Source organism: Aquila chrysaetos, chromosome 9, assembly GCF_900496995.4.
Source record: "Aquila chrysaetos chrysaetos chromosome 9, bAquChr1.4, whole genome shotgun sequence".
Lineage (NCBI taxonomy): Eukaryota > Metazoa > Chordata > Aves > Accipitriformes > Accipitridae > Aquila > Aquila chrysaetos.
Window position 1 is genome coordinate 37,846,223 of NC_044012.1, and position 12,460 is coordinate 37,858,682.

Below are 12,460 nucleotides of genomic sequence, written 5' to 3' on the forward strand. Positions count from 1 at the left end.
AGGCAATCACTGTATTCTTGTAAATGGGGAGGTTGTAAAAATAGAAAGTGTTTGTTCTGTCACCCTTGTCCAGGCAGTATTCCCTATCCATAAAGTGTATAACTGTGCTCAGACTTTGTTCTGAAAATAGTCACTTCAAACTGTCACGCTGCTTTATTGTTTTCACCATGAGAAGTAGGTGTGATCTTGTGAGTCTGTGTACAGCAGCATGGTGAACAGTATTTGTTTCTGCAACACTCATTCACAGTCCTGATGGTGGACTATGGGCATGGGCCAAGGAGATGGAGAGGAAGGGAGAGACATGCATAGTTACATATGTGCCTTCTAAAAACAAATATAGACAACTTCCTAATTTAAAAAAAAAAAAAAAATCTTACTTAACAAAGCTCTTTGTATTGTGGGTTGTGTGCAAATGTGGCTCAGTAGGCTCTGTGTAATTTCTGTTGCATTGCTGTACCTTTTCAGCAGACCTTTTAAAAAGTCGATTAATGTGGTGGCCATCAGTTCTCCCTTGCCTCAAAATAAGTTTGTGTTTTCCCTGGGGAAGTAGTTTCAAGGAGGAAGGGGAGGAAGAGGAGGATTCATTGAAACAAGTCAGTGGTAGGAAACACTATTGTTAGTCTGCAGAAGGCTGTCCTTAATAACCTTCAGCGTGTTCCTGATAATATCAGAAAATCCAGGTGATTCATGTTGAGTGGAAACAATTAAACTTCAGTCAATTGAAAGGAAAACCCACTATTATTGAACAAGGGAAATAAAAATGTGATTTGGAGAAAAATACTTCCGTAGATCATGACTTAGGAAGATGTCCTGCTGCATCAGTCTGCCTATATTAACTTGCCTGGTCATACATTTCTAGTTGTCTTTTGCCTTTCCCTGAAGGTATACACTGGAGAATGGTTTCAATGCAGCTGGACCTTTTTTTAAGCCCAGATCACTCTCTTCAGTTTGCCAGTTCTGGGTGTGGCTGCACCCTCTTGGAGGCTGCCCAGCTAGACTTCCTGGCAGAGGTCCTTGTGCTTCTTCGTTTGTTTTTGGAACTGATAAAACTGAGCTGATTACTCAAGTCATGCAGTGTGATCCCCTGCTCAAATGTGGCAAGAGATGGCCCTGCTTGAAATAGTGTCAACGAAATAACTTTCTAGTTCCCTCATCACTGTTCTAATATGTTTTGCAAGGATGCAGTGGGAATGGAGCCACTAAGTGACATAAGAATGTTGATCAATAGGAGCTTGACAGAACATGTCTTTCTAAGGAAAATAGACTAAGGCAGGAAAGAACAAAATAATTGTTATTTTTGCCATTCAAAATTCATTAAAGTGGTCCAATACAACCCTAAAAATCACATCAAGCAGTCCAAACTCTAGTGTATGTCTGAAGTGAAGCACAACCTAGAGTTCAGTGAGTTAGCTGTTTTGCTTTCATGAGAAAAAGAGAAAAAACATTTAATCTCAACAATGTGTCTCCCAAGGTCTGTGCTGCCTCTTGGTTTTCAGGACAGAGGGTAACCTGAATTCAGCCTGCTGTACACATCAGACATATGCACTGCCATGGCCTCAGCTGAGCAGAGCTGAGTAGCTGCTACTCATCCCTCTCACTATGCTGTGAAACAAATATATCTGTGGGGTCTTCTGGCTTGTGAATTGTTTGATAACCATGGCTCTGAGGCTCAAGAGAGGCTGAAAATTGTGCATAATGATGGCAGGGAAGTGCAGCCTTTTGGCTGTTACAGATGCTTTTGTCAGTATTGTGCCTTTGCTGATCTTGTTTCTTTCTCTATCACTAATTTTCCCTTGTGCTCCTTCAAGCTGACTTGTTTGGTGGTTTTGTTTGATTAATCCGCTCTGTTTTGCCTTTAACTCCTCACCCTGTGCTGCAGAATGACACAAATAGGAAAAACATTAACAGGAGTAACAGGGCTTCGGTGAATCTGGTGGATGCCCGTGACATTAAACCCCAGCCTGTTGACTCCTGGGTCTAATTTGCATGCATGGTAGGTCCTTTTAATGGTAATTGGTGTTAGTGATTAACTTGTCTCCTGCATGATCTGTATCACTGTGGAATCTGTTCAAGGCTAACTGCTAACTGGGTCCTTTCAGACAAATGAAAATGCATTTGAAAAAAAGTGGTGTTTATATTATTCAGTGTATCTTTAATGAAATACAATCAAACACCATTGTTTGATTAAAAAACAACCTGTCAAATAACCAGACAGAAAATTAATATCATGAATGATTGGTTGTCAGCTGAGATGTGAAAGATTTCTGCTGTTAGGCCATGGGAATGAATTTGAATAGTATGTTCCTGCTTCCAACCATTCTTTTTCCGTCTATGCTCATTATAAGGATTAGCCTGAGACTTAAGGAAAAGCATACCCTTGACTATTTATGGATGTCCCTTGAGGTTCCCATGAATTACACAGCCCTGCCCATCTGCAGGAAAGCTGCTGGCTGTACACAAGTTACTTTGCAAGGAGAGATGATTTTGGTTACACAATAAACATTGACCCACAACTCTCACTTCTCAATTCCTTTTTTTTTTTTTTTTTCTGTTGTTAAAGAAAGGTGCCTTTTTGTTGCTTTCTAGTTCTCTGCCTTTGCCATGTGCCAAGTTCCTCAGTAATGTCACTGGCCTTTCTTTGCTCCTGCCACTGCTAATCTGTCTCCTGCTGTCTTGCAAGACAGCCCTCTACCTCGGTTATACCTTCTGGCACTCCATCAGATGTGACGCTACGTTTGGAACAGCAGGTTTTGTGCCCCTGGCTATGACTAAAGGAAAGTCTTAGTGACTATTGTGAAGGCACTGGGCAACTTTCCCATCAGAGTGGGCAATAGGCCTTTAAGGCCCAAGTTCCGAAACTTCATTCGCTCCCATAATTCTACATGGAAAACACTTGCATTAGTGGGAGAGAAAACTCCAGTGTGTTTTTGGGTGGTGGCGGTGGATTTTTTTTTTCCACCCTCCTTCTTCATTTAAGAGTCTAGTATAAGTGCTAAGTGTTTACAGATTGTTTCTGTTCCTGGGTTGGAAGCACCTCCCCGGAGCAGTCTTTCAGCACTGCCAGGTACTCTTACGTAGCCATGGAGCAGACCCTGGCACCATTGGCTTCCCACAGCTGGTGAGCACTGCGTGGTCAGCCTTCTTGGCCCAGCCAAAGGGCAGGGATAAACATATGTGCGTAGTGCCCATATGCTTCACTCCTGCACTCTTCCTCTGAGCAGTGAAGGCTTACAGGTGGGGTACAGACTTTGAAAAATGTGGTCTGTGCTTGTTTTCTCCCAGTCATACCCTTCAAGGAACCCACATATTGGGGATAGGTTGGCTTTTGCAGTCACTGTCCTACCACTGGGTGATGGAGATCACCAAGGTCATGTTACTTGCTGGTATTAATCAGTTTTGACTTTATTTTGCAGGGCTAGAGTCCAACCACTTTTTTTTTAATTGAGGGGGAGAAATAAACATTGAATCGACACAGAGGATCTCATCAGTCACCACTGCCATTCAGATTTGGAGGGCGCTGCATCATTGACCAGGCTGCAGATTCTAGGAGGATGTGGGGAGAAAACACAACTGACTGCCATTGCCAACCCTGGAGCACCATGCCTTACAGCGAGACAATTTGCTTTTTAACTCAGTTACATTCCCACCAGAAGTAGCCACCACCTCCCCCTCCCTCCCACTCCTGCAAGAAGAAAGCAAGCAAGAAAAGAGAATCCAAGCTTCTATCTAGCTGGCCGCGCGTTCTTAGGTGACTCTTACATGTGAATGGTGCCAAGTATGAGAAGTGAAGGTCATGCGGCAGCAAAGACGACAGCTTCACAAGGGAAAGAGAAACTGCAGAATATTTGAAATAATATCGTAGGTGTAGCCATGAAGATTATAGCACTTTTCTGGTTTGGGGCTCATTGTTTTGTTTTTTGTTTTGGGGGATTTCTTTTGAACTGTGAATCTAACATTTTTAAAGCCTTTTGAAAAATGTTTAGGTTTTCTTTATTATTTCCACAGAAAGTGCAGGAATGTTGAGTGGGGTTTTTGGATTTCAATGAAGGGAGAAAATGCAGAACAAAAACTATTAAACGCTGGTCAAATGAACTGAAGAGTGGATGACAAAATTGATGCGAGCTGTATAATCTGCTTTTAGAGTAAGCTATATCAATCACAGTGCTATATTATCATTATAATCTGGTGTACAATACTTCTGCCTTTTGAATTCTGTAATGGCTGTTTTTATTTCCAGATATTGAAAAGCAGTTTATTGAAGATTTCAGTGTCCCTGGTTCAGAAATCTATGCTGAGAAATGGAGTTGGCTGGCTTTTTATTTTCTTGTTCTCAAAGATTGCAATAAGGAGCTTTTACATTTTAAATGTACCAGTGTTGCATTGATGATGATTAACAATTTCTTTTGCCATAGCTGTTAACACATTGGAAAAAAATAGGAGCTTTTTTGTAGGATGTCTTATTTTGAACACACTATAAATTTTAGATGGGTCTGTCACTTATATTTGATGGTAGATATATCACTGTTGGATCCATGTTTGCTTTGGGCTATAGATCCTGATGAAAAATGCCACAAAGGGAACTGGTTTGGCATTTTTTAAGTCGTCATCATGATTTCTGTGTTCCTTTGGTTTTGTTTTGAGATTACATATTTCATTTGGTGTGAAAATCACCCATGTGCAACGGTTCTCCTCTAAGATGCCAAGGCCTGCTTTGTGTAAGGGGGAATTTTTACCTCATGAGAACATACTCTGCATCTATGGTATCTGGTAATGCCATGAACTAAATGACTTCAGATCACTGATTTTCTCCAGGCATTGGTCAAGGGAGGGCAGCAGATGAGAATAGGAAGCAAATGTGTCACTAGTAGCATCAGTGGACTTTTGCTGATTTTATTTGGTTGCCGCTGTTCTTTGATTGCCACGTTTAGTTTTAAACAAGCTCCTAAAAACGGTGTGACTGGAAAGCACATTTTGAATCTAGCAAACATCATTTGCAGTTTTCAGTGCCTGCCGTTTCCTTTGTAATTAAAAAGGGGAAATACCCAACAACCTCACCTCCCCCAAAATATTACTGTAATAGTAAACATCTAAAATTTTTGTAAAAAAAAATTTTAAAACTTTAAAAAAAAAGGCAAGTACCAAGAGCTTTGTATCTTCTTGAGTATATTAAAAATTTGACATGAATACATATATATAAATAAATAAATAAATCTATATATCTATATATATATATTGTTGTGCAGAGGATAGGTTAACAAAACCATGTAAAGTAGTTTGCAGGAGAGGGAAGCATTTGTTGATTCAGGGAAAAAGACCGATGCCAGAAGCTGTCAGTGATTTGGATGATACATGTGCTCCTTCGCACCCTCCCTTTTTGACCCTCATCTTCCACGTACGTTGCAGTGGTCACTTCTGGATCCTGGGGAAGGTGAAGTTGCTTGGAGCAAATTAAGATAGCAAAGATTTGTTTGTTCACCTGCATGAGAGTCCTATTGGGCCAAAGATGCTCAGCGGATCAAGGGAAGCAAAGAGATACATCTGTGATTATCTGTGTCGGGGCAGTGTCTCTCTATGTGTAGACATAAAGTGTGGCAATGAAACCAGATACATAGTCTGACTGTATATTATATCAATGGTGCTCTTTTCATACTTGTTCTGCCAATACGCGGAGACCCTTTTAACCAAGCTACACAGAAGAGTTTTATATCACTTTTGGTTATGTACTTGGTGTATTCTTTTTGTATATGAAAGGATTTTTTTAAAAATGTTCAGTAATAGCAATGGAACCTGCTTTGTAGCTGATTAGAACAGTGTAAGAGAAGGGCCGTGCTGTCAGTCTGTCCCTGATCTACTTCAAACCATATATTTACCAAAGGAGTCTGAGCAAAAGTTCACTTAAAATAAAGACCTGACTGTTGAAAGGAGTTTCTGCTAAGACTTTGTGATTTAGTTATTGTACAGGTATTTCAAAGCCAGCAAGAGGTTAACAGAGAAGACTGCAGGAAAGGGGAAGTGAAGTGACTAGGGGCCAATCATGTCCATGACCTCCTATCCCAGATATCCCATGGCTCTCAGTGGGATACTACAGGGACACTCAAAATCTGGATTGGAATCTGCTTTGGTCTCTGTCATTAGTGGGCTAACGACACCAAGGAGTATTTGAGAAGCAAATTCAGACGCTATCCCACTTTGCCCCCAAAAGTCCTTTTCGTATTTAAACTGCATCCTGTGATAAGCAAACCTCCCTGTCAGGTTAGATGGCATTGGCCACCCAGGGTCATTGTACCAAACTGTTCTTTGCTTTCCTGGGGGTAAGTGTTCATGGCAGCCAGTGTAGCTGTGAGCTGACGACATGGTTTATTGCTACAGAAAAGCAAAGGATGGTATATCAAGAAGTCAAATACCAAGTCCATGGGCCAAGACTTCCCCTGGGAATCCCATGTCTTGCCCCTGCCCTTCCCATGCCTTACAATAACGATGAATTCCCAAGTATGTAGCAATAAACCATCATTTACATTACTGTGGTTTTTTCTTCTCACCAAACTGTTGTTTGGATATTGAGAAAGGAGAGTGGATTTGGGGGGTGACTTCCATGTGAGATTATCGCCTTGCATTATCAGCCCACCAGCTGAAGTCCAAAGCAAGATACTTTGAACCAGGTCTGGTGATTTAATGTCCTTTTTATCTATGACCACAAGCTCACTTGTGGAAAGCGCTGGTGGGATGTGTGCCCACACCTGCCGTTACCTCTCCCCTTGTTGGCGCAAGTGTGACTGGCTGTTTGAGCTATTCTGGGATGTGGGTGGATGAACCCGTAATTGTTGTATTTTGGCAGCAGGGACTGTATGTAAAGGAGGGAAAGCGGCGGTGTGCGTGACTAAAGCTGCAGTACGGTCTAGAGTCTCCTGCTAAAAGGCAGGCAGTGCTTTTTAGGGCTCAGGTATGTGACCTCCTCTTTTCCTGTTGGCTCCACTGTGAAAACTGGAGGGAATCTGCCTGCAAAGGGCTGGGGTAGGAGAGATTTCTACCTGCAGAAGTTCTAGTGGGAGAGATGGTTGTGGAAAGAAGCGATGGTGTTGCAAGACTCCTGCTAAAGAGGAGGAGGAAATTTGTTGGCCCAGTGAGGGCTGAGATAACGTAGGGGGAGAGGGAGACTTCTGATGGCAAGTAATTACTGCAGAACTTTCTTCCCAGGGAGGTGGTTTGCACATCTCCCAAGCATCTTCACTAAGCTGTGGAGGTTTAAAAAACACTGTGTGTCAAGACTCCCCTAGAGAAGCATCAAGTTTGGCTGTTGAGTGTGTGAGCAATTGTACTTGTGCTTACAGCTTCCCAGGCTGATCTGTCTGTCTGCAGAATCTGAGGAGGAGAGTGGAAAGGCAAGGCTTTAGGACATTTTGTTTCTGTCTTGGAGTTAAGTAGCAGCTTAGCCATAAGCGTAACTTGACAACTCAAGATGCGTTGCCAGCTTGAAATGCTTCCCAGGGAACAGCTTGGGCAGCCATAGGTCCTGATCTTCAGTGTCTTCTGGGCAAAACACCTGCCTGTCCTAGTTAGACTCTTGTGTACTCAGACATGCCAATTCTGAATGCATCTGTATCAGGAAAGCAAATCTTGTCTCTGTTGCCAAGACACCACAAAAGGGACTGACTTGGGGACTCAGAACTCACTTGCTGTAAGTGACACATCAAGAAAGCAGGGGGTGGCATGTTTGTTATAGCCGATGAGTAAGTTCTTGCCAACTCTGAGGAGTAATTTACAGTAATGCTTTCTAGCATGCGAGGCTTATGCTGGGCAAAGCAGTTTTCACTCCTGGAGTAGTTCCATGAAATTGAAGGTGGTGAGTTACCTTCTGTTACTTGCCTTAAAGTTGAGCATATAGGCTCAGCTACGTGTGAGAGGCGCACATCTTAAAACCTTCAAGTAAGCAAAGTTTCAGAAGCCAAATGGGCATGTTAGAGTGGTTATAGCCTCTTCTGCTGTCCAACTGCCCACTCCATGAAAACTGCAGTGTGCCAATGCTTCAGCCAGCATTTTTGTGCTGTTGGGGTGGAGTCATGCTCTCACAGTTTTTGAAGGTGTTTATATAGGCATAGTTTCTCACAAAATTTCTGATTTGATGGGGGTTTTGATGCCCCTAAAATCTGGTGTTTCCTTATCTTTGACAGAGAAGTTCTGTGATTTGTTGGTACAGTAACTAATCTAGTGCATTTAAAGGGAAGGTATTATGAACCTTTTTTTTTCTGTCTTAAGTTTTACATCAGGGTAGGATGTTCTGAAGTCCAAGGTGAGGAGGAAGATAGCGCAGATACTACAAGGCCTGCCAATCTGGTTCTTACTGTTCAGAAAAACAAAATAACTAGACTAAGAAGCTTACTGGTAATTAGTAGCTAATGTGTTTGTAACTATCATGTGCCTTAAAATTTTCATGGTAGGAGAATAAAAAAAAAAAATCAACAATGTGTTTTCTGTAATACTGCTCAACATTCTCTCTGTAGTTTAGACTGGTGGGATTTTGCATTGTATTTACACTGTACTATAAACTGAAACACTTAGAATGGTTTGATTTTACAAGTATGGAGAGGAAAAAAAAGGTGGATTATGCTTTTCATAGAACAAATGTTACCGTGACAGAATGTATTATTATTATAGGATCTTTACATAACGCAGACAAGTAGAATGCTTGTTAGAAACCAGGTATGTAGGATAACAATTTGGTGTGTTTTCAATAAACCATGCCTGGAAAGAATACACGTGCCATTGGTTATCTTTTTGTTACATCAGCTATCTCAAAATATTCTTTGGCTTTGCAACAGCAATTTTCTGTGGCAGGGGATTATTCAACCCTAGCTCAGGTCAGCACTTGGTGTTAGTAAAAGGTCAGTGGTAATGAGGGCAATTGGACTATCCTTTAAACTAGTATAGCTGAAAAATTTTGATTCATTGCCATATGCTGGAGTTGTAGCACAGAGCCTTGTAAGGACTGCAGATCGTGTTTTTGTTTTGTTTTGTTTTTCTTTTTAATATACAAGCATATTTCTGTGGGAAAGACATCTGCGTCACTGTTCAAAGGCCTGCACATTTGAGACCACAAGCCTAACTTGCTGATGGCTTTTCCATTTGGGAAGTTATTAACCTTTCCCAATTTAGTCATAAAATCCATGTAATTTTACAAAGATTTCACATTTCTGAAATGTGTGCAAGTATTCTCATAAATATAAGTGTGTAAGAATAACAGAAAATCTTTATGCTTATTGTAGCGATGTATGAGGTTTGATTGACATGAGAAATTGTTATTTTGGGGATGTGCCAAATAATTTACATTTGTTGCTGTGTGGGGGAGAAAAATCCCAATACTTGAAAAGTCAACCATGTATTTCAAGTAACAGCTAGTTACTGACAGATCTTAATTCTCTTGAGAACTGCCTCTCCCTGGCACATTCATCTGTGTTGATAAGATCAGTAGGGAGACTAATGCACCTAAACACATCATACTTACTGTTATGCCTTCGTGAAGCATGACAAAAACCAGTAAATCTTGACATGAGTGTTCTGCAAGGTCTTACAGATAGAGTGGAGGTCAAGTTTTCTGTGAGTGAAAGGTTGATGAATCATTGCCAGTAACAGAGTTTGCCATACGTTAATTCCTTATTCACAGGAATTCGCAGCACTCTAAGGTTCCATTTACTTGCAAATGGTTGCAAACAGCACTTGGAAGGTCATCTTCAGCTTGCCTTCCCTCCTTATTTCATATGTCCTGAATGTCCCCAGGAGTTTTGTAAAATCATCGGATTCTGTTCTTGCAGCTGGAGGATCTAGTTTCACAAGTGCTGTGGTAAGATGTGGGCTCCTGGGTTTAGCGTCTTGCTCCTAGGTATCATCGGTGTTCCGCTGCAATGAGGAATCTGATTTTTTTCTTTGTGGATGCACTAATATGGCAATGAATAGCAGATGCTGTAGGTAAGGTACTGAGCTAAAACAAATACGTTGTTTCTACAGCTGACCTTTTGTAGCTGTCAAAGTGATTTCATTTCCAGCTTATCACAGGTTGGGCAAATGGAAGCATTGAGTCCTGCAGGTGAAAGGTTAACCTGGTAACAACAGCCAAGAAATACCACAGCCCTCATCTGTTTCAGGTTTCAGCAGTGTCTTGGGGGAATATTGTGTCCTCATGGGTCTCTTCCCCAGTGTCTACTGTGAAGGTGCTGAAGCACAGCAATGGTAGAATCTCATTCTGGTACAAGCTGATGGGATTTTTTACAATGGGAAGTTGTTTTATAATGGGACCATTGACAGCTGTAGAGACAGAGGCAAAGACTAAAACTCTTTTACTATACTTATAGTGTGTGTGCACAGCAAACATACTTAGCTGTTATTCATAAGATACCTTATAATTGATTCCTAATTGATTTGACTACTCAACCAAATAAGCACGCATCGCTGCTGTGGTGATGTCATCTTTGGTGGGAGAGTTGGGATCTCAGTGGTCTCTCCCTTGCTGCTCTTGTAGGGGTTTCTGTATGTTCTCTTCACTGCATCTAATGTTTGACTCATTGCTCAAAATTCTTCAGTGGGGTGCTTTCCACTTTCTCATACCAGTGGGAGGAAGTGCTAGCTCCTGTACAAACATATGATGACTGTTGTTTGCTCTGATGAGTAATTTCTGCTGTAAGGATTGCTACATGAGTGCTGTTATGCTCAATTTGGTATTGAATTAGGAAGTGAAAGGGACTAGTGCTGCATTTGACTTCCTCATAAATCCTCCTTCTCTCTTGTACACTGATTTAAAGAATCAGTTTGATGTTTTGAAATACAACATCATGTCCCTTTGAGGTTACAGAGAGGCTCTGGCAGAAACCAGACCTCACTTTCACGTGTTGCCTGAATCACTAAGACAACCTAGAGAGTAGCCATCGTTTGGAGAATAGATCTCAATTACCAGTATTTGGCGGGATCAACCATTTGTGACAGTTGTGAGAATTTGCTGAAAGCTGTGTGTTTTATGGGAGTTCTTTCCATTAGGAGCTTTCTATATCAGTGGTACGCTCTCAGTGGGCAGTCTTTAAACACATGCTTCCGGATGAACAGTTCCATACCTGTTTTGTGCAAGAATAGGTTGTGTTTTCTAATTGCAATAGGCTGATGTTGCAGTAATACTCAGTAGGTTTTTAGAATATATTTGAATTAGAAGATCTGTTGTCAACCTTCTGCTTTTCCCAGGATTCAAAGCATTACTTTATTTTGAAAAGTAACTCTTCTCCCTGGGAGATTTCACATTTACGTGTCAGTGACTCCAGATCATACTTGCTCAACTGACCAAAAGCCTTTTTTGCTAATTGTCAGTCATGCAAACTGAGTCAGGCTTTTTCCTTTTCATCCCTTGCCACCAATAATTAAGAGCATTTCAGAAGCGTGGTCAAGTGGAAAAAATTTTCTTGCGTATAGAATTCTGTAAATAATCTGATGATATGCATACTGTGTTTATTTTTACAATTTGCCATGTGGGAGATCCTTTCTAATGAACTAAAATACCTTTTTTTTATACTAAAAGCTGGCGGTTATATTTGCACATATATTATACACGCATTATTTACTAATGCATCTTTTGAAATCTTCATGCTAACTCTACAGGTTCCCCCCTTCCTTAATTTTCTTGACAGTCTCTTGGACAGTAATGTTGGACATTAACTAGCAGTAGGAATGTATTTTTCTGATCCTCTGTTGTAAAGTGCAAAACAGTCTACCTGTTTACCTTACGCATCCTTCAGTATGTATCTGAGACTTTGGCTTGTTTATCAGTATGTGCTAAGTGCCCTGCAATGGCAGGAGTGTCTGCTTAGGTACAAAGGTGTTTAAAGCTAGAAACAAAAGAGGATTCTTTGGAGTCATGACCTTTAGGTGTATAGAAAAAATTTCTGGTCAACTGTATGTATCCTAATTCTCCAGTGTGCCCTAGAAACTTGTGTATGCCAGTAAAATGGGCTTGAAGATCACTTTCTTTTGTAAATTTTGCAAAAATTGCTTGGACATGCTACTAAGCAAGCTTACAGAATAAATCATTGACTCACAGTGTGGGATGGAAGTGTTAGAACTCAGGGTCTGCTCCTATGCAGGATAGCACAACAGAGTCACAAGGGGCTGCTTCTGCATAATCTAATCCAGTACAGTAAATCTTGTGTCTTTCTCAATGTGACAGAGTTTAAATTGTTAAACTCTGATAATGTTGTCTTCTCATATCCCTGTGAAATGCACACATTACAAGCTGGCTGGGTCACCATGGTTTGCTTGGTCCATTTCTAAACTGACTCTGTCACCTTAGCCTCTTCTAGTTTTCTTTTATACTGTGCAGCAATTCTCTGTTACGCTCATTATTGGTGTCCTACTGGTGGATTTTCTGCAGCACACAGGCCAGGGTAGATATCACTTCAGTAAGGTGGGCTATAAAAGGAAGAAGCTGATT

The 12,460-nt window shown here is 41.0% G+C and overlaps 1 protein-coding gene across 16 annotated transcripts in view; it reads left to right on the forward strand.

The window, feature by feature from the left end:
* ARVCF (ARVCF delta catenin family member) overlaps positions 1–8,749 on the forward strand; it is a 293,557-nt gene extending 284,808 nt beyond the window's left edge. For 15 of the 16 annotated variants that reach the window (XM_030024130.2, XM_030024128.2, XM_030024129.2 and 12 more), the window contains 2 exons: positions 1,880–1,993; positions 3,414–8,749. In XM_030024130.2, coding sequence (XP_029879990.1) covers positions 1,880–1,981 — 102 coding nt within the window. In that variant the 3' untranslated portion in view covers positions 1,982–1,993; positions 3,414–8,749. The remainder of the gene's footprint in view (positions 1–1,879; positions 1,994–3,413) is intronic. The other variant, XM_030024138.2, reaches the window with a different exon arrangement.
* Positions 8,750–12,460: the final 3,711 nt, after the last annotated feature.